The 23,645-nt window shown below is 36.8% G+C and overlaps 1 protein-coding gene across 5 annotated transcripts in view; it reads right to left on the bottom strand.

Moving 5' to 3' along the window:
• PDE4D (phosphodiesterase 4D) overlaps positions 1-23,645 on the bottom strand; it is a gene marked incomplete at its 5' end in the record, with an annotated part of 1,035,071 nt that overhangs the window by 364,851 nt on the left and 646,575 nt on the right. Inside the window, one exon of one of the 5 annotated variants that reach the window (XM_084234302.1) lies at positions 8,611-8,735. The exons of the other annotated variants lie outside the window; for them this stretch is intronic. Within the exon in view, the coding sequence (XP_084090428.1) occupies positions 8,611-8,735 (125 nt within the window). Of the gene's footprint in view, positions 1-8,610; positions 8,736-23,645 lie in introns of those variants that run through there. 5 annotated transcript variants of the gene reach the window in all.

Here is a 23,645-nt window from a genome sequence, read left to right as displayed (position 1 = left end):
GGTTAGGGCTTGAGATGTAAGTTTGGAAGCTGTTGGAATTAATTTAATGTTTCTCTCATTACATTTGCTTTCTATCTTTGATTACTTTCTTATTCTCAGCTAGAAAAATTAATTTTTTAAGAAATGACTAAATTCCTATGATGTACCAGGTCCTGTGCAAAGCACTGGACATGTGGTAGTTAAGAACACAGGCTCAGGTCCTGTTCCCAAGGTCCCATAATTGAATGTGGAAGGAGGCTCTGAGGCCACCAAAATATATGAACATGTGATTACAAGTATGAGAACTGCTAAAAAAGAGATACTGGGGCTCAGTGGTTGAGCGCTGGGCTGCGGAGCTGCCTGCAGCCTCTGCAGCACCGATATAATCCCTGGCCACCAGTGAGGGTCCCACATGGCGTGACAGACCTCTCTTGCTGTGCCTGCTGCTCCCCTCAGCAGAGTATTTCGTCAGTCTGCCTGTTCTTCCCCACTCTGGCTCTGGTGAATTCTCTCACCCTCCCGCGCTTCTGACTGTACCCGGTGCTTGTATAAATAAATAAATAAATAAATAAATAAACAAATAAACAAATAAACAAATAAATAAATAAATAAATAAATAAATCTTTTAAAAAAGAGAGAGATAATGGTGCAATAAGAACATATAAATAGGTGCTTAACATAGTCTGGGCATTTAGGGAATGTTTCCCAGAGGATGGTGAAGACTGAAGGATGAGTAACAGCATGTGCTACCAAGAACCGCATGAGTGAAGCTCTGACTGTGTCTCCAAATCCAGAACACAACCTATCTTGTTTGGGAAGCTGATTTTCTTAGCCTTCACTACCAGCAACTTCCTTTTCATCAAACTTCTCTCCAGTCCACCACTGGAAAAGTTCTCTTTGGTGGAGCCATCTTTCTCTTAGGGCTGTAGGAAACATGGTGTCATGAATTAAGTCCAAAGCCATCACTCTTGTTTTACAGCTGTTAGTAGACTGACTGGCTACACTTCTTTTTTGCATTTGCCTTTGTCAGAATTCTAGAACAATATATAATCATTTTGATAGCAAGGTGCTATGTCATTCTTCACCAGTGCCTTTATCACAGTTTACAAAGTAAAATAAAAAGTGATGATGGAAGCTTGAATTTTGTAACACAAGTTTATCTATGTCATAATTCTGTTGATGTAAGAGCAAAGCTATGGAAAGCTAAAAATAATCAGAAAAACTTCTCAAAGGGTGTTTAAATAATTCACTGTCTCTAATTGGATGTAGAAATGTGACTAATACATGAAAGTCACTGTGATTGTGCAGTCGCCTCTACTTCACTAACAGTAAACATTTTAAGTATTCTAAATAGTCACATTCCACTCCTTCTGGAAAAGGAAAGACTGTACAGTTAGGTGATGGGTGAATGCTGAACTGATGTAGAAGGACAAAGGTTAATATTTACAATTGTTTTCATTAATCCTTAGCAGGTGGGAAGGGATTGGAAAACAAACCTTTTTTTTTTTTTAACTTCAGTTGGAATATATTACCTGCTGCTTATTTCAGTGTTGAAAAAGCCTCAATGATCAATAAGACACAAAGGATGTGTTTTGAAATCACATTTCCAATAAATAAATTAATCATGTAGTGTTTCTCACCAAAATGAAATGATGATTTGGTTAACTTATTTTCTAAAAAGAACAGTTTCCCCACTTACCAACTCCTTACTTTAGTACTTTCCTCCCCCCGCCGCACGCCCTTCATTATATTTCAAGCATTTTATTCTTTTAGTTTCTTAAATGTTCACATCAGGACTTCAGTCACACAGTTCTCTATAGAATATAGAGAACTCATTTTTAGGTCTCATCATCCCAGGGAAACATTTTCGAAATATTCAAACTGGGGCCTCCCTCGTGGCATGAGGGGTTAAGACACAACATATGAAGCTCGTCACAGCCACTGCAGCACGAGTTCGATCCCCAGCCAGGGAGCTACCCACATGGTACAGCAGACCTCCCCTGACTCACCTGCTGCTCCCCTCAACAGTGTATTTTGGTCAATCTGCCTGTTCTATTCCCCACTCTGTTTCTGGTGAATCCTCTTGCCCCCTACAACTCTGTCCTGTACCCCATTTCTTATATGTATAAATATATAAATTTTTTTAAAAAAGCCAAATGTTCAAACTTTGTTAGGGACCTAGTTATATAGACTTATTGGCCCGTGTCCCTTTCTGAACAGTTCTCACAATTGTAATCACATATTTATGCATTTGTACTTATAATGCAATTCTCCCTATCTGATTTCACATGACTTGCTTCCACTAGGATAGGACTTCAGTCTTTCCCATTACAATTTATGCCACGGGCGATTGCCAAAGTCTTTTTCCTAAAACAGCTGTCTCTATCATGTCTCTTTCAAAGAGGAAGAAAAATAGAAAATATATAATTAATTGAGGCTGATTGAGATAATTTTGTGGTAAACATAAGAAAAGGAAGGGTATCTAGCTAAGGCAGAAACTTTCATTGGGAAACGGGATTAGGAAAGATTTAATGGAAAAGATCTTCAAGATAATTAGATTCATCACAAAATCAGAGGAGAATGGGAACTCCAGGAAAAATATGCAGCATTTCTTTGTACCTACAATGCAGAATATACATGGGTGATGAGATAAACTTCTAAGACAGAGAGAGAGGGAGGGAGTAGAATGTGATCATTTGGAATTTAGACCTTTTCTTTCTTTCTTTTGTTAGTAGGCAATGCAAGCTACTGGAGAAAGCATGGAAGTGCCATGATGAAATTTTAGAAAATTGATCTCCACAAGACAGGATCAATTATGAGGTTATAAGTAGTCTTTCAGCAAAAGAAGACAAGGTCTTGACCTATAATGGTATATTGAGGGCAGTAACAAATGACACCAGCAAATGATAGATCACATCGAAAGGAAACATTTAAGATAAACTCTGGGTCTGTGCAGAGGGAAATGAAAGTGGAGAGTGTCCCTGGGAAATTTTAGTTTACAGTATATTAAGTTTGAGTTCTCTGGAGAGCATTCAGTTAGCAGGCAGTTGGATATACTACTCTGGAAATGCTGGAAATACACATTCTAGTTATTACTAATAATTTTCACCCCATGTAGAAGGTCTAGGAGATAACTAGAAAGGTTCTGAAGACAACTAGAAGTTTCATTTCGTGAAAAGAAGGGCCTCTCATCAAGAAAAGCTTTGTCTTTTCTCCCAGAGTTTTCCATTATGAAATTTGCTCTTTCCTGTTAGGATGAGCTGGTTATGATGAAAACCCACATGACTCACAGATTCACAATCAACAGGCTGTAGACTTGAGGACAGAGTTTGATGGTCCAGCAGAGATTCTTCATACTGAGCTAGCTGGGTGGTCACTTAATATATGTTATCCTGGGCCTCCCTGGTGGTGCAGGCGGTTGAGCGCCACACTGTAAAGCTGCCCACAGCCTCTGCAGTGTGGGTTCCATCCCATGCCAGGCAGCGAGAATCCCCCATGGTGAAGCAGACCTCTCCTGTCTTGCCCGCTGCTCCCCTCAGCAGTGTATTTCAGTCAGTCTGCCTATTCTGTTCCCTGCTCTGTCTCTGGTGAATCCTCTCACCCTCCTGCGCATCTGGCCTGTACCCCAATTCTTGTATAAAATAAATAAATCTTAAATATATATATATATGTTATCTTCTGTGTAATTTTACCTAGCATTTTTCACATCACCTTAAAAAGCAGATCAATGCTTAGCAACTAGCCTAGAGCTACAAGAATGTATTAGATCATTTATTCAGCTTTCTGTAATGAAATCTTAGTAGTACCTCTACTGGAAGAATAATAGGCTCTGACAATGCAATAAAGCCACTAATTCAGACAAATCAAAAGACAAGACAGTTTGAATCACGGATATTTTAGACTGTTTAAAAAATGCAGCAGTTGTTTATTTTTAACCAGGCTAAGAAAGCATTATCTACTGTTTATCAGGAGAAAGATAATAAAGTATTTTTATGAATACATAAAAAATATCAATTGCATGGATATAAATGAGGACTTTCAAAGAGGGTTCAAAGTAGTCCCCTAACCAAATTGCTTACGTAAGGGTATCTCATCTGCAGCATTGCTGGGATTATGGATTGAATAGATTTTGGTTGTAAGGGGCTGTTCTGTGTATTATGGGATCATTAACAGCACCCCCATCCTCTACCTAGTTAAAAACATTTATACCCCCATCTGTGACAATCAAAAATGTGCCTATACATTGCCAAATGTCCCTGGGGTAAAATCACCCCAGTTGAGAACCACTGGTTTATTGATGATTAATTTAATAGCCACTTTAAAAAAAAGCAAGACTACACAAAAGCAAATGTTGATAAGGCCCTGTCTGAATGATTATAGATTTCAAGTAAGTGATTGTACTTGAAGACGATTTATTGCTCACAATGCGTAATTGTTTCCTTTGGTACATAAAGGGATAAATATCCCTTTGGTTCAGAAAGAGGTAAATATTCTTTACTTGAAAATTTATTGCTTGAATGTGTAATTATTTTCCTTTGGTACAGAAAGTGGTAAATAGTCCATTGATGGAATACATACTTATAAACAAAAAGTCACAGATCATTCAGGAATCATATTCTGTTCTTACTGCCCTCTTACAGGGTACAAATCACTTCTATGGATATAATTCACCATGCACTGAATTACATCACCCCGAAATTCGTATTTTGAAGCCCTAACCCCGAGTGCTTCAGAATGGGGCTTTATCTGAGATAGGGCCTTTAAAAGGTAATCAAAGAGGCCATTAGCTTGGGCCTTAATCCAATTTGGCTGTTGTTCTTATCACAGGAGGAAATTTGGACACCAGGGGTACATGAGGACACAGAGAGAAGATAGCATCTACAGGCCAAGAAAAGAGGTCTCCAGGGAAACCAAACCTGGTGATACATTGATTTCAGATCTCCAGCCTCCAAAACTTTGAGAACAGTTTTCAGCTGCATAATCCACCCATCTTGTAGCATTTTGTAATGGAAGCTCTAGAAAACTAATATACCTTATGAGCAAATCAGTAACTTGATGGTCAGAAATCTAAGTGAACAAATTTGTAGTCTCTCCAAGGAGAAAACAGGCAATTAATTAACATAAACTCAAACTTACTGCATTCACCCTTGACTTCTGGCTCTTTATACGTGCTTCCTCTTTTTTCTTTTCTGATCTCACAGGAAACAAAGACAACAAGCCTACCTATAGCGTTTAGGAAAAAAGAAGGCAGGGAGTATATATGGAAAGGAAGTAGAAAGAAGAGGTAGCCCAGCTGAGAGTGTGGGCCTGGAGACCTGGGGAAGGACTGGAAGCACTGAACATGGGAGCAGAGGGTTGGGGAGAGAAGTAGCACTGTACTGAGCCATAAGAAGTAGTAACCTTGGAGCACAGATGTTTTCCATAACCTGGGGGTCCTGGGGAGTCCTATCCACTTCTTTTACACTATCAGTTTTAATTTTCTATTTTTAATGAAAAAATTAGCAGGACACACAGAAACTGCATTTATAGTTCAAAATTCTGTAACAGACCTTATGAATGTTTTTGCTTCCATCACATTTTATACAGTTGCATTTTCTTCACCCTAGGAGTTCTCCTCTGGCCCCTCCAACCCCACCCAAGAATGACTATTTCTCCTCCTTTCTACTATGTAAAGCTCTATACTTCAATTTATGAATACAGGCAGGAATCTCAGATTCTGCTTTGGTAACCTGGTCATAACAAAAGACATGATCCCCACCACTTAAGCCCGCGGTCTACCGTCATCATTGTATACAGCTGCTATCAGGAAATAAAGGAAGCTCCGCTGATCAGAACAGCAGAGGTCAATGTCTTGCCAACAACTCCACACCATGCCACCAAGGGAAGTAATACACATGGACTGCCATGATGGGCAACAGATGTTTTTTTCAACATTTACTTATTAAACAAACATTTATTGTCTGATCTGTGCGGAGCTCTACACCAAACACTCAAATGTAAAGATGAACACATTCAAAAACCTGTCAACCTGCATGAGAAAGGGGTGGAAAAGACAGATTAAATCTGATTGTTCATTTTTTTAGGTATTAAAATTGAGAGTGTACAGTTTAATAAAATTAAAAGGAAACTATACTTCTTATAAAATTAAAACACACACACAAAAAATAAAGCTCCAGAATTTGTGAGAGTTCTAACAAATTAGAAGGGAAAATTTTAAAAATTATAAATATAGAAAATCATTAGGCTCACAGATGGTAAGATTGACACTCTCTTCAACATCGAGCTTAATTAAGATTTGTAGTTTTAACTGCATTGTCAACATCTTAATTGCTGCTCTTGAAATACGAATTCAGAACTACTAAATCAAGGACCCTGTGCTCACACATCTAATATAGCTAATTTTCAATTTGGAAATTATTTCCCTGTGTTCCAAGACAGCATGCTGTTCATTCAGGAAGTCATTATTGTACAAAGATAGACTTGGATTTAAACTGAGATATATTTTTTTCATATGTGATTAGACTCCTCCTTTATTCTCCCTAATTAATGAAAAACCAGATTACTTTCTAATCATCTCAATCTTATGCTTCCTATCAAAATGTTTCACTGAATGGGTTAAAGCATCAACATGTAGCTCTTTTTTAGGTTTCTTTTTCTCTCTCCTTCCTCTCACATTCACCTTCCTCCCTTCCTTCCTTCCTTCCATCTAGCAATTATAGTAATTAGAAAAGCAAATATCTTAGACAATTTCCAGCAAGCATCCTGAAAAATGCACTATTTAACTTAAGGTTGACTTTAGTGACTCTAGGATGATGACCACCACTATTTCAGACCTATTGCTTTCTCAGCATACTAAAAAGAAGCCCAAACAAAGTTTTTAAAAATTTGTAACTTTAAAAAATGGGTAATGGAATAAAAAGACATTATGATTGGGGTCCTCAGTCATTTAGTTGCTCCAATCATGGTTTTCATTATATCTTTGCTGCCATGTTTATACTTCCAATGAATAAAAGTGCTCAATATAATGATTAAACATCGTTAAAACAAAAGACTATTTATTTGATTTACTTACTGAGTAAAAGAAATGTTATATACTAAAGAAAGTTGCACCTGGTATTTTTACAAATTCCATTGTCTGTACTAAAAAATACTGGTTTTTGTCAAATGTCTTGCAAGAATATTTGGTTGCAAAGTATACTGTGATGCCCAACTTGTGATGCCTGTGTATAACAGTTTCGCTAAGAATCCACACTATCTGCCTATCCACATCAGTTCACATAATTCCACTCACTTAAAGAGAAAATTGATAGCTTTGAAGCACAAAAAGTAATAAGGTAATATGAATAGGAGCGTAGCATTTACCCATGGATTGGACAACATGGTGGGTTTGGAGTCTCATACTACTAATTACAGAGTGAGGCGACAGAATCATGTTAGGTGTCTAAGATGCATTTTCCTGAATGTACCTTAAAATAATTGTTAGTTGTTGCTATCCTGTTATAAATTCAAATGATGCTAGAGTTAGACAGAAAAGTTTTGATAATCTAAAAAATATATAACATTTTCTTCTGCAAACATTTTTAAAAAAAGCTCATTGCATCAAATTAAGTGTGTGTGTGATGTGTGAAAAACTAACTCCAAGGCAATTCTAATGGTTTGGAATTTTTTTTTTCTTAAAAAAAATCATTCAAGTATCTGAGTATTTCTTCACTTTTATAATAAGATCCAATCTGGAAAAATGTGTTTTTTATATGGGGATGTGGTGGAATTAGAAAAAGAAAACTAGAAGAGTAAGAGGGTAATTTTTCTGTAAAATACATTGATTTTAGAATTTTGGATTTTTATCCTAGGAATTCATAGGATTTGGGAGAACTAGTGTTTTTACAGAGAGACTAAGAACATCCTTACAAAATACTTCTGAAGTTCATTGTGAAGGGCTGAATAAAATGACTTTGTATAATAAAACCAAACCCAGTGATGATTTTTGGACTCATTAAACAAATATATCATCCACATGTTGAAACTGCAAAAGGTTCACAAGGTAGAAAGGGCTCCTGAGTGCACACACTTTCTCCTTGTAATGAAAACGATGAGTTCAATGTTGAATTTCTAATGATATAATATGAATTTGTCTGTAGAGTATGTGTGGAGGAAGGAGAATAAGACAATGAGTTAGCAGAATTCTGGAACACTCATCTAGAAACATTTTTATAGGTAAATCTCTCTCTATTTCGGCCTCCATCATGACCAGAGAAATGATTTATGTTTTTTGTAGAATTGTAACAGACATATTGCACAGTGGCATTAAAGAATATTATGTGTTAATTATGAGACACTGGGTATCTGGTAAAAAAGAGCCATTAATAAATATATCCATTATTTAGCTAAATCCAGTATTCATCTTGGATAATTCTGATGACAACACAACTGACAATCTTTCAAACTTTTACATCTACAGATTCTGAAACTGGATATGCCAGCTATCCTCTTTGGTTAATTTTTTTCTAACTGAATTTTAAAACTAACCTTTCACCCTGATCCTCCCAGCTCAACAGACCTCCAAAGCAGCTTCCAAAGAGTAACAAAACATATTTTCACTGACACACAGCTAGAAGAAAGGAAAGCAGTTACCGTCTCCTCTGTGGCTTAATGTCAATTGGCTTGTTGATTGCATAAGGTGATCCATGAACATATGCGCTTCGGAATCTAGCCACCTTCTCCAGAGTTAGGTACTCACAGCTGGTTGGCAAACTCATTTTATCCAAAAGGCAGGAAGTAAAAACAAATCTTAGTAGTCAGACCAGCATGCTTGAGAACGCTGGCAAGAACATGTCAGATAATCAGACATATGCTGCTCACAGGTTGCCCGGTGCTGCTTTTCTTCAAAAGTAACCCGTGTTTCTCCGAGGCTCATGCACTGCCTTGTTTTCTGTTCATGGATACAGGAAGCCTGTTGCTTATTTCTAACCAGAGTCGTGCTCTGACCAACTATTGGCTGAGCAGATGAAGTAGAAATTCTGTAGTTCCAGAAAAACCTATTTCCATTTAGACCAAATCTCTGAGCAGGCAGCAAGGTTTAATCTATTTGTGTCTGATGTCTAAAAGAACATTACATCTGCGTAATGTAACCATGGGTGGGGAATCAATTACAACTTAATTTGTTCACCAAGCATGCATTTGGTAGGAAGAAAATAATCAATTGGTGTATTTTCAAAAAGGTAAATTTTTTTGCTAAACTTATTATGGATAGTTAGAAAATGAGATGTGCACATGAAAATGATTATGGGTGGTTTTCCAATTTTCTGGTCAAAAAAATTGCGGGTTTTCTTTCATAAATTACTGTTCACAATAGAACTGAACACAGACTCACAGGAACATAAAAACTGAACAGAGATCTTGTACAGTACCACTTTGAATTTGACAATGACTTTTTATTATAATTATTATTACAAATATTCTCTCAGAAATGCAATATGTTCTATCTACTCTTTGGATGAAGATTTGTTGAAACATTGATAGGACATTTTTCAATAATTGTAAACCATTTTTTATAATAGTGAAAGATAAACTGGTGAAATTGTAAATGATACTAAATAATCCTACCTAAGGCAGCAGAGTCTCAGAGAAAAGTTAGAGTTTTAATGAGTCCAGTTTTTGCTAGTCCTCATCCCACTTTCTAGTGTGATAGCAACAAAACATCTGAAGCCCTAAAGAGAGAAATTCTGAGTACTGTGAGGGGTAGTGTATATATTTGAAAAATGATTTCTTATCCAGGATTTGAATAAGCACAACCTATTTATTTAAGAGTCTGTGACCAAGGCAAACACAGTGTGTTGAGAGAAAGCTATATTTTGTTCTATAAAGGCTGAGTTCAGACACTGGTTGGATTAAAACAATAGGCATTGGTTAAATTCAGATTTTTTTGTGTGTTTAAATGGGAAGATAATTTTACAGTTGACAATAAGCATTTCTATCCAATGATTTTCTTTTATTATTTACTTTTTATTTTAAAAATTATATATTCTCAATTTAGCAATCAACTGACACAGAAGTAAATATATAAAAAAGCTTATTGTCTTTTCCTTTCCATTATTTCTACCCCTTTTCTTGTAATTTTACCAACAGATACAAAGAAGCACACGTGTACACATATGAACACCACACACACACACATATACTGCTGCATAGGGAGAATTGCCTTCTTATTTATTTATTATTTTTTAAAGATTTATTTTAGTTTTATTTTTTATACAAGAACCAGGGTATAGGCCAGATGTGCAGGAGGGTGAGAGGATTCACCACAGGCAGACTGACTGAAATACACTGCTGAGGGGAGCAGCGGGAGCAACAGGAGGGGTCTACTGCGCCATGTGGGACCCTCTCTGGCCAGTTGGGATCGAACTGGCACTGCAGAGGCTATGGACAGCTTCACAGTGTGGTGCTCAACCACCTGCACCACCAGGAGAGGCCCTGCGTTCTTTTTTAAATAAAAAAGTAAGAGTTCATATTACACAAAATCCTCTTAGAGAAAATCATGATAATTTTTCTGTTACTGCATAGAAATCTAGTGCAATTTTTAAATAGATAAGATTTTGCAGGAAGACAGTACCAATATTTATTCAAACAGTCCTTTACTGAATGATATATAATGATGGAGTTTCATAAAAAAAAAACATTTATTAAAACATTCTTACTGACTAGTGCTTTTATTTCTGAAAATAGAATAAATCTTAAATTGTGTGCATTTTTTCCTTTAATAGGCTACAGCAGTTCAGATGTTCACAAGTCATATAGGAAAAATGTCCACTTGTCCACACTCTTCACAATATTACATATTGACAATCAAGTCTATTTCTTTATATTATAAAAATAAGGAAGTTGGTTCTCCCAAATACCCAGTAATTACTTAAAGTTTCTTGCTAAAATGAAACTGTTACTACGTTTCCTACAAAGGCTAAGGGCAATCTGAAATAGATCAGGCAGAAATCTGGAATTTCATCAAAATTAGGGACTACCCAGACAGAGCATAGTTAACAAAGAATTTTTGATTAATGTGCTTAACCATTGGGAGAGATAAAATATGGAAAGAGTTCCTGCCATGCTTTCATTCTTCAGTATTTCAATTTCTTAATTTTGGGAATTGTCACATACCTTTACAATATGGAGATAGTGTCTAATGACTACTAACTGTGATGCAGAACTGTGTATAATTTATTTTGAGTTTAAGAGGATAAATTACTCCCTCAATTCAGAGTCTTAAGAACAAATGCACAATAGGGTGTTTTTACCTGCAGGTTAATTTAGTGGTTTTTGGTGTACTATAAGAGAAGAATTGCTTCACTTAAGAAATTCCTAAAAGGGGTATAAATAAATAAAAAAAAAAACTTAAGAGTAAAATACAAACCTCTATGGGGGTGAAATATGTGTCCTCTGATAGGTAAATTTCCTTGGTTTTCTTTACAGGAATGTTTTTACTTGCTCTGGGAAGTGATTTACTGCAAATTTGGCAGTCTCCTAATGATGATTTGTATTTAAATTGGGATGAGAAGGAATTACTACTAACATCCAATCTGCCAAGAATCTAGAATCTGTGAGAATATTGACCAATCGGCAGGAAAAAGCCTCTAAAGCAACATGGAATCTTCTATCTTTCAGAACTCCCTTTCTCTGAGGCTGGGAAGAGGTAGTTAGGTACCTCACCTTCAGAGATCTTAATTTTGTCAACAGATTGGAATCACAGTCTCTAATAGGTTTACAGCAAAATAGGGCTCAAATCTCACTGAGGAATGAGTAGGCTTACCCACTTCTGTTTAGTTGGTGCTTGCATATTGAGATTTCTGTGTCACACAGGGGAGGGGTTAGCACACACCTCACTCAACATCCCCACATTCCAATCTCTCAAGAACATTACAGGAGGACAGATATCACATCAAGGTATTCAGAGCACCCATTTTCTTCAGTATACAAGAACGTGCAAAGCTGGTAAGGTCCTGTGCAGCAATGAAAAGCTATTCCTAGATGGTAACAATTTGAGGCCACACACTTGGCTGGTAATGATTCCAATATTTACTAAAGAATATTCTTTCAGCCATTCTCTACCCTGGTTTGAGCCTGACAATTTGAACAGCTGGTGGAATTCTTTGAGGACACAAGAACATCATCCGCTCATGCCCGTATCAGAGCTGAATCATTTCTTCTTGCTGAAGGACTGGAAGGTATTCCACACCAGACCTTGTGTTCTCCACCATGCCTAGATGCTGGGGTTCAAATTTGCTCTCAGCTTCCCAAGTTTTTCTTACTTCTGACCTAAAGACTTCCTGCTAAATGTATCCAAACCAGTGACTTTAAGCACTCTTTAAAAACAAAAAAGCAAGCAAACAAACAAACAAAAACACAACCCTGATCTTTATCCAAAATCCTTATCTATATACTGTTACAGCCAACTAATCATGGAAAATTCCATTGGGAAGTTTCAGAGTTGCCTCAGTCTAGAATTCATAATATACACTTCTCTTTCCCTAGACCCCCAAACACATTACTTCCTATGTTTCCTGGGACTATCACCACCAGGACAACCATCTGTAATCCCTCTAATCAGGCTACAAGTACTAGAGATATGAATAATAATATATAATATATTAACAATAATTACCTGCTGTGTTGCATTATATAGTATAATTATTAATAGTATAAGTATATTGCATATTATTGTTAATATAATAATTATAATGATACTATATTATAGCAATATATTAGCAACATTAATAGCAATAGATAATAGTTAACACTGATCAGATGACATATCTGTCAGACACTGTTATTGATAAGAATCAGCTCTTTCACTCTTTAAAAACATATGTATGTTGGGCACTATTGCTATGTTCATTTTACAGGTGAGTGAAAGAAGGTTTACAGGGATTGAGATACATGCTTGAGGTCACACAGAGTGTTAAGTGATGGAGTCACAGTTAGAAATTAATTAATACCAGCTATGTTATGCCTCTCTGCAGACTGCATTTTCCTTAGTATCTGTCTCATTTATCTCCTTTTCTCCCATATTTTGCCTAGAGACTAATACTTCCAATCTTTCTCCCCTTAACTCTGCCCTTCACTTGAATGCCATACGGATAATTTTAAAATGGAAATATTTGCTGGGAATCATTCTATTGCTCCCCATTACTTTAGTGATAAAGTTGAAGCTTTAATTTCCAAAGCTTAGCACAGAGCTCCTGTAAGGTCTTACTCTGTCTTCTTCTTTTGCATCTGCCACCAAGTAACACTGGTAGTGTTCTATGCACTGCCCGCTCCTGCATAGCCTTCCTCTGACAAGTGTTCCGAACAGAACATGTTTTCTCTTCCTTTCCTGGTTGTCTTACTCCTTTTTAAAACTACTTCTCAGTTTTATTTACATGCCTTTAATCTATAGTTCTCATCTGCATGTGACTCTAGCACACTGTTTCTTAGCTTTTCAAATATTTATAATCCTCTTTGTGGCACTGTAGTTTCTTGTGGACAGGCATTCTGCCTTACATGACGCTGTCTTTCCAACACTCAGAAGAAACATTGTTAAGTGGCTGAAATAATGAAATGCTTGATGTTATAAAGACCTACTTAGCTCTCTCCTTAACTGAACTACTTCCCCAGATAAATAGTAACAAATTTTAACTATTGAAATAAATTAGTAGTTGAGTTATTCACCATATGCTATCAAATAGAGACATTTTTCAAAGAGCACCCACTGGAATATAAGAACAAACTCTCTTCTTAGGTAGCTAGCAATATGTATGGGTTTTAGTTGGGGATGATGAAGATGTGTCTGGCTAGACATACAGTTTCAGTTCAATAAATAAAAATTATCAAGCTAGTTATTCAACTACTAGAGTGAACATGGTAAAATGCTTTTATTTAACATACTCTATACTTTGAGAATATACTTGGAAAACCAATATTAATTACTCAATCTTCTATTCAAGGTCAGTAACTCAATTTTCATATATTAGGATTTTCTAATAACTGCATTTATTACACTTCACTTAATTCTAGAATGAAGCCAAATCACCATGTCAAAACTTAACACTAATGTAAACATAAAATGGATTAAGGATAGAAATTTAAGAATCAAACATAAAATACATGGAAGAAAACATAGGCAAAACACTCCATGACATAGGTTTCAGTAATGTTTTTGTGGACTCATCTCCAATGGCAAGAGAAACAAAGTGAATACAAACAAATAGGATGCCATCAAACCAAAAGCTGGTGCAAAATGAAAAGCAAAAAGACACCCAACTGAATGGGAAAAAATATAATATTTGCACATCATACATCTGATAAAAAGTTGATATCCAAGATACATAAAAACTTATACCACACACACACGCACACACACACATGCTAACCCAATCAAAAAATGAACAGAAGATCTAAATAAATACTACTCCAAAGATGATACACAGGTGATCAACAGGGGCATGAAAATATCTCACCATCACTTATCTTCAGGGAAACGTCATTCAAAATTACAATGAGATACATCTCATACCTTGAGAATGGCCCATATCAAAAAGACTAGAAACAACAAGTGTTGTCATGGAAGTGGTGAGAATGCAGACTGGCCTATGGAGAACAGTACAGCGATTCCTCAAAATATTAAAATTGATCTATCACAGGATCAAGTAATTTAACTCCTAGGTATTTACTCAAAGAATGCAAAAACACTTAAACAAAGGAATATACACGTATTTCACTGCGGCACTATTTATAATAGCCAAATTATGGAAACAACTTAAGTGCCAAAGGACAGAGGGAATAGATTTAAATAATGTGGTACATATACACAATGACATTCTACTCAATTATAAAAAGATGTACTCTTGCAAATTGCAAAAACATGGATGAAACTAGAGGAAATAATGCTAAATAAAATAAGTCAGAAGAACAAAGACAATACTGAAATAACAAATAATTTCACTTATGTGTGGAATACAGAAAAACAAAGAACCAGACAAAACCAAACTATAGCAAACCCTAGAAATCTAACTGTGGAATCAAGGCAATAAGATGGGGGTGGGGTGAAAAGAGGATACAATGGACCATGCTGAAGGGCTGAGTATAATAGTTGTGATTTGCTAACATGGACCCAAGGAGGTGTGAACCTGTACCTCTGCCTCTGAATCACAGTGTTGTTAACCAATGTTACTGCTACTACAATGTCTTTTTTTAAAAGGATGTAATTAAGATGCTTTCTTATTTAATACTGGAAAACACATTTTTATGAGAATAAATTATAAATCTTGGCAATGCCAGTACTGTGAAAATATACTATAGTCATGGGGGCAATGAAATATAGATGCTGAAGTTGGCATGAACAATAATTTATAATAACAAGACTTTTGAATATTCTAAATCTAGGTAACTTAACACAGTTATTTACATTTCAAAACCCTTAAAATCCTTAGAAAGGAATTTATATGGTAACTATAGTAGAAAATGAGAGTTAAACATTTCCTTAAGAAGCTTAAATTCCCCCTGTTCTGAGTGACATACTCAAATATCTTTCTGGTCTAAGATTTGGATTCTTGAGTAGACTTATCTAGGAAATGGGTGTCATGGATATAAAATAGACTTATCTAGAAAATGGGTGTGGAATTGGTGTTTTTAGAACCAATGGCATCTTCACTTATAAATGATAGGGTAAACATTCTGACTTATAAATTAGTCTCTTGGGATTTTTTTGTACCATGATTCAATTTCCTAGATTGTGAAAACCAATGAGATGCAATTGTATACATTTTAGAAGTTAAAGAACATAAAGATCCATAAATCAGCAAGTCAGCAGGTGCAATTCAACTTTGTAGTAAGGATGAGTTTTATTTAACTCAATCAATTGCTGCACTTTGAAAGAATCAAAGTTTGGGATAGATGAACCTTAGGTTCTCACCACCCTTTAAAAAACTTTATTCATTTAATGGGGTCCCTACTGAGATTATTTTTTCCTCAAAATATTATTTTATCTATTAAATATCAATTCCTCAAAAGTAGAGGAGAAATTTGTTACTCTTAAAGTTGTGTATTCAACCTACTGTAGTAAGGGAGACCACTTGTACAGTCTTAATAGTACCTTAAAAATTGTAATGTATACAAAGTAACCAAGTTATTTTGCTTGTTCTTAGTCTTGTTTAACACAGGGACAGACAGTAGGCCTGGTCACACTATAATTTGACAGGGACAGAAAATTCTGTTGGTTTCATTTTTCACACTTAACAAAATCCATGACTACAGGGATAATCTTATCTTAACAAACACATCATAAATCCAAAGTTTAGGCAGAGTTAAAAGTAGCAATAAAATCAACTGAATAAAATGATGTTCATTCATTGAAGTTCAGGTAGGCCCCCACATTTCATATCTCCAAGCTCTTTATAAACTGTTTGAGTGTTAAATGGAGTGACATTTTGCTTTAGAGTGTACAAAAATGGAAACAAATGAGTTTAATATACATAGCAGGCTTTGACAACATGACTTCTTTAACAGATGTCCCTACTGCTTCCTACACTTTCATCCTTAAAAAGCACAGTCTGCTTGCCAAACTGTAAACTGTTGCCAACATTCAGCTGCAAAAGAATTTCCAACAGTGGGAAAAAAAAATAAAACACTTTTTAAGATCATTTCCAAATAACCAAATATCTTATAATATAAAATTTGAAGGTAAAAAGAAATTAATTGCACTACATGTTCTCACTCTGTTAACTAGCTGGTCAAGCAAAGAGGAGGTGTCTTTAGCAAACACCATTCTACATTTGGTTGCTAGATCATTTTAGAAAATGTCAATTCATTCTTCTACCTCACCCAGTTCATCCAGTCAGTCAACATGAGTTGAACATCTACTATGTATACACACAAGAAGTGGATGTTATAACTCTTATCTAGTGGGGAAAAAAGTCATATAATTCATTTGATGTCAAATTTACACCTCACGAAAAGACTCACTTCAAATAACCACATTATCAGAGAGAGATAAAAGTGACATCAGAGATCCTAGGTACAACTTTGGGGTTGGGTAACATTACTTCAAGTTTATATTCCACCCACACCATTGTTTACTTTGAATATTGTATTGTATTGTTAATGTTCTTTCTCCTCAAGTGGATTATAAACCACAAGTGAGCAGATCTGTGACTTACTCATCTTTGAATTTTCCACATGCCTACCACAGTGCTCTACACATAGTTGGTGGCCAATAAATACTTGTTATAAAAAGGACTTGCACTCGTATTTAATCTTCATTACCTTTTGAAACTAGGGGCTCATACTCTGCAGTTTACATAAAGAGTATACAGCTATTGTCCTAGTGTGATTATTAAACAGTGCTTCTTTTTGCTCTCAAAATATCATTTGTTTAGATTATAAATTATCTGGTTATAATGTGGCTCAAGAACTGTACACTTACAAGAGTGCCTTGCCCACTAGACTGAAAGCAGCTCAAACTCAAGGACTGAATCTTATTCATTATTGTCCATCCAAACCTATCTCTGAACCACACTTCTTCCAGGGTCTGCATTGAAGAACCAGGAAACAAAAACAGAGAGCAGTCAAACTCATGATAGACTTATTTAGATGAAATAAATCTAGAGAGGAAACAAAATATAAAAGAGTGATCTCCACAGAGATAGATTAGGCAAATGTTGATCTAGATATTGCTCTAGATAGTCTCCTAAATTTAAATAAGTCATCCCATGTATTCAATTCCACATGGTAGTGAAATATTGCCGTTGTCAAATACCACAAGATCCTTGGATTCATTTAGCAAAATTCAGGAATTATTTGTAACAGAGGATGAAATAAAAGAATGAGGATGTCAGTTTCAGAGCCACAAGATTTGGTTCACAGTCTTGTACTTTGAAAAATAGGATAGGTAACCCTGGATGAGAAATGATACCTTTCTAGCATCAATTTCCATGATGCTTAAGACTTATTCATTCATTCATTCAAGAAATATTTATCAAGTTACTATTGTAGGTATTGGGACTCTAGGGACAAAGAAAACAGGCAAATATTCCTGACTTCATGGAACTGTCATTCCAGGAGAGATAGGTAGATGGGTATAAAAGTAAAAGAAAAGTTAAATGATATGGAGAAAAATGCAGCAGGGAAGGAACACATGGGGTTCGGGATAGGGGAGGTTGCCTCACTGCCATGGGACCATTGAGGGGGTACAGACTGTGAGATGAGAGGTATCTGAAGTTCCTATAGTAACTAACTTAAAAGAAGATAAAAGGAAAAGCAGACTATATAGAGGTAGGGAGGCAGGTGCAAACCTGGGCAGTGATCAGTACAAATATTTATTGAATGAGTAAGTGAATGAATGCCTTCAACAGATATTAGCTGCAATTCTGAAATATAAGAAGTCAATCACCTGAAAAAAAATCCAATAATGCTAACAGGATCTAGAATGTTACCATTATTAAGATGCTACAAGTCCCTAAACTAAGATAGGCTTCTAAATTAATAAAGAGGTACAGTTTTTTCTGTCATGATTCATTTCTTTTTTGATGGGCTATTGCTACATTAGTCACTAGATAATTTCATATAACCACCATGATTTAGCAACTGCTTAGAATTATCCTGTTAAAAATGATGAATTAATCCTAAATCCAGGTAATATAGAACATAACATAAAGGCAGTTTATAGAAAACATACCAGTAATAAATTAAGAGTAAATCAGTTTCAATTAGCATAGTTCCTTATTGACTACCTTAATTATTTAGCAAAAGAAATTAGTGCTAAAATTTTGAACAGTTAACTTCTCTTCATTTATTCTCCTCAGACAGAGATCACGTAAATATTCATGGATTAGTCTCTACCAATAATTATAACGACTATCTAGTGAGTATTTACTTTGTGTCATCAGGCACTATGCTTAGAATTCTTCTTATCAGAAGTTCTCAGAGTTGAAAGATTTATGAGAGGTGATCGGAACATTCTCTAGGGAGAAGCAACCACGTGGGTGCTGCCTGGGTCTCTCCAGGAAAAAGAAACAATACTTTTGCTGGGCAGGCAGTGTGTTCATCTCTGAGTGGATCCACGTATTGTAATACTTGCTTTTATCAAACTCAGTTTTACTCCTCTGCAAATACTATCTTTTGATGTTATATCTGGAGTCATTGAAAAACAAGCCTGATAATTTTTAAAAATATGACAGCCCTGTATTTATCTACAGAGAGCTTTTCACATTGCCTTTTTTTTTTTTTTTTCAGTTTTGTGGGTTTTTTTTTAAATATATTTTTTAAAGATTTATTTTTATACAAGAGCTGGGGTATAGGCCAGAGACACGGGAGGGTGAGAGGATTCACCAGAGACAGAGCAGGGAACAGAACAGGCAGACAGACGGAAAGCACAGCTGAGGGAAGCAATGGGCGCCACAGGAGAGGTCTGCCCAGTCATGTGGGAATCTCCCTGGCTGGCTGGGAATTGAATCCACACTGCAGAGGCTGCGGGCAGCTTCACAGCGCTGCGCTCAACCCGTTGCACCACTGGGAAGTTCCCACATTGCCTTTTTCAGGCCATAGAGTCTCAGTTCTTTTTCTTTTTTTTTTTTTTTAAAAATTTATTTGTTTATGCACACAAGAACTGGGGTACCAGCCTGAAGTGTGGGGGGATGAGAGGATTCACCAGAGACAGAGTGGGGAACAGAACAGGCAGATGTACTGAAATACACTGCTGAGGGGAGCAGTGGGTGAGTCAGGAGAGGTCTGCTGCACTGTGTGGGTAGCTCCCTGGCTGGGGATCGAACTTGTGCTGCAGTGGTTGTGGATAGCTGCATAGGTTGCATCTTAACCCCTTGTGCCATCAGGGAGGCCCACAGTCTCCATTCTTTTGATTGTTCCTAATACATAGTGATTTTCAGATACTACTCCATTTTGCCAACATGCTTCTGGACTGAGTCCTACCTGTTAATTCCTCTTAAAGTGTGGTATCTGAAAATGAACTGACACTGTTTAAAAACAAAACTACTCTGGGGCAGAGCAAGACAAGTATCTCAATATCTCTGTTCATCATAAATCTACAAATGAGACTTATGAATTCTCCCCATAGTCTTAATTCATGTGCCATCTTCCTAAGGATTTCACAATCCTATTCAGATTAATTGCAAACTTGAAATTGCAATCATTTTTATTTGCAAACATAAATGACTGTTGATCCCTGACTTCACATTGCAATGTATTCATTATCACTTTGAAGTAATATTTCTGTATGTTACTGGAGGAGTAATCTTCTATCCAGGCAAATATTTATTCTTTATTCAACGTTACTCATCTATTTTGTTCAACTCGTAATAAATATATTTAATTGCATTTTCATCCAGCCCACATATCCATTATATCAATAATTATACCACCAGACTTCTTCAAAGACCTTATCAAAATAAAAATACACAATTTCTACAGCACTTTCCTGCTTTACCAGACAAATGACAGTGAAATTATGACTAACTGTATATACATTGGGAGATGCAAATGACAATATGAATTTTGTGACTAGATATTTTTATTAATGAGACAATGCTTTGTGACAGAAGTAAAAGTACTGATAGGCAGTACCTTGGAAGATCATCCAGATACTAAATTGACTTCGTAGTATTTAAAAAAAAAAAAAACAATTTAGTTGAGACCAAGGCAGTATGACTTGTGGGGAACAAGAAATAGTGACCCCAAATGGGAACTAAAAATATAGTTAGTCAACATCAAATACACATACGCATCAGATACACATAACACATCTGTCAAGTAAGAAACTGGCAAATTAACATTTAAAACAAAAGCAAGAAGGCCAACTGGGATGACAAGAAAGCACCACCAGCCTTTGAGCTCACTCTCCCATTACAGACAAACAAACAAAAGAGTTCATTTGGATTGAAGAATGATACTCAGAGAAAGTTCACATTACAATGTACCTGTGGCTGAGAACAAATGTTAAAGTAAATCGGGTACCACTTTGCCTAGAAATAAGAAGGCAGGACTTGAAGACCTAATGACATGGTTGGAAGACTTTTTGCAAACAACGACACCTACTGCATTCGATCCTGCTGGCGTCTAGGGAATTGAGATGCTATGTTAAAGAGAAGCAGAAGGAGGGTAATGCAGTACATAGGAAGGTTACCTGGTGACAGAGGGTTACTGAGCACTGGGTTTTTGTTGGGAAGACTTTCAAAAGCTCCTCAAGGGCCCTTATATCCACAACCTACTGCCATGATGATCACAGATGAAGAATCCAAGCTAAAAACAGATAGCTTTTACACCTGAATTTGGTAAAAGAAGTTACTGACTAGCACCGTCTCTCCAACACAAGTTACCGACAACAATAACCTTTACAAAAAACTTTCCCCGTTTTATTACACTACAAATCAATCATTGACTCATTATTTATTTTGTCCTTAAAAAAGCAAACCAGAATGGGAAACTTTGAGAAAAAAATAAGGAGAATCAAATGGCCATTGTCTTCACAAGGTTTACAATATTTTTGAGAAGAAAAGGCTTACACACGACTAAATTTGCAGTCAGTATGAGACATCACTAGTGTGTGGCTCAAAACAAAATGTTACAAGAGCTCAGAGCAAACAAAATCCGGATATGCCCGGAAGTGTACAGCCACTTGTCCTATATCATTTGAGACAAACAACAGAATTCCTAAATAAAACTGATCGTATAATTTCTCATATGAATGACAGTCTGAATATGTATCTTACTTTACACAAAAAGGTAAAGGCAGTAAACATTGTGCCCAAATGCTTACATAGTGTTACTTTAAAAGATGGCATATATTTGTACTATATATTTTTATTTCCATAATAGCAATGACAGAATTCCTGAACTGCATGTTTCATTTAGGAAAAAGCATGTACTTTCCAATATGGGGAAATCAATAGAGTAAATACATGGAGAGAGAAAAGGCTAGGTCATCTGAATTACCCATGTCATTGCTGTTCTGAAGGACAGACTCCAGTACCTAGGATTTATTTAACATGTGATTATTTTGCTATCATGGACTATGTTAATTCCCAAGAGAACAGATGGTACAAGCGTATTTTAAATTACTCAATGAAGTGTGCTTTGTAAACCACAAATGTGTATTAGCAGAGTAGATACATTTGTCATTTAACTCTTGCTTCCGATTTTGCTCTCATATATTCTATGGGACAACTTAGTCAACTGAGAAGTATCCCTTTTTCTGCTTGACCTTTTGGATAGAAACGAGACAGAAAACAGCTAAGGGAGGAAGGTGGGGGCAGGGAGGGCCAGAATCAGAATTCAGCCTGGACATAAAAAACGAATGAGGGAAGAGAAACAAAGAAAAAACAAAACAGAAAAACCCTCTGGGGTTTTCTAAAGATATAAGAAGCAAATCCAAGGCATGGCTAAAGACATTTGGCTTGGCTCATACCTTTGAACAAACTGAAGAGTGATAGTCACACTGTTAAGGGGAAAGGATGTCCTGAGCAAACTCCATACAGGCTTTGTGGAGTCCACCCCAACTCCATCAGGACACTGGGAACTACAAATCCCATGATCTCCAAAGGGAAGGTTGCGAGGACCTGAGGGCGGAGTTAAGCAACTATGTTCTCTGAGTATTTAACTGGGCATTTGGCCAGGGGCTGATCTCTTGGACGCTGGGCACGCTGGGTTTTTCGCCAGCTGGGTGGGTCATTGGGATTTCAGGTCAGCGGAACGGGTAGGACGCGTTTACGAACTTATGTCCCTCTTTTTCTCCCTGAGTTATTCATTTCCTCATTTCCCCTTCCCTTGTAAATAAACCTTTAATCAACCTTTAGCGTGTGTCTGCAGTTTAACACTAATATGTCCCCTTTAAGTGCACGGGTGAGGACCCACAGTCAGGCAACCCGTTTTATATCAGGGTTGCTCTGTAGCAGCTCTTCTATCTAAGGGAAACAGAACACACCCTGGCATGAAAGAGAAGTAGGAGGGAGCAGGTGGACGGGTTGCCCTTGCACCACCTATCTTGCCCAAAACATCTCCCCCCCCCTTTTTTCAAAGATTTATTTATTTATTTATTTATTTATTTATTTATTCACGCACTGGATACAGTCAGAAGCGCGGGAGGGTGAGAGAATTCACCAGAGCCAGAGCGGGGAACAGAGCAGGCAGAAGGACCGAAGTACACTGCTGAGGGGAGCAGCAGGCGGCAGGAGAGGTCTGCGCGCCATGTGGTACCCTCCTCCCCTGGCCGGGAGCAGCCAGGGATCGAACCGGCGCTTCAGAGGCTGCGGGCAGCTTCGCAACCCAGCACTCAACAGCTGCGCCACTGGGGAGGTCCTTTTTTCCCTTTTCAGTCAACATTTAAATCATATATAAATTTAGCAGATTTAAAAAATTTCACATATAGCTTGAGATTCAGTCATCTTTTATTTTTTTTAATAAGATTTTTTTTTATTAATTTTTTTGTTTATTTATTTATTTATACAAGCACTGGGTACAGTCAGAAGCGTGGGAGGGTGAGAGAATTCACCAGAGGCAGAGCGGGGAGCAGAGCAGGGAGCAGAGCAGGCAGAAGGACTGAAGTACACTGCTGAGGGGAGCAGCGGGCGGCAGGAGAGGTCTGCGCGCCATGTGGGACCCTCCTCTGATGGCCGGGGAGCAGCCGGGGATCG

The sequence above is a fragment of the Talpa europaea genome (assembly GCF_964194135.1).
Source record: "Talpa europaea genome assembly, chromosome: 5".
Lineage (NCBI taxonomy): Eukaryota > Metazoa > Chordata > Mammalia > Eulipotyphla > Talpidae > Talpa > Talpa europaea.
The sequence above is the reverse complement of the archived record's forward strand: the minus strand, read 5'-3'. Positions and strand labels throughout refer to the sequence as shown.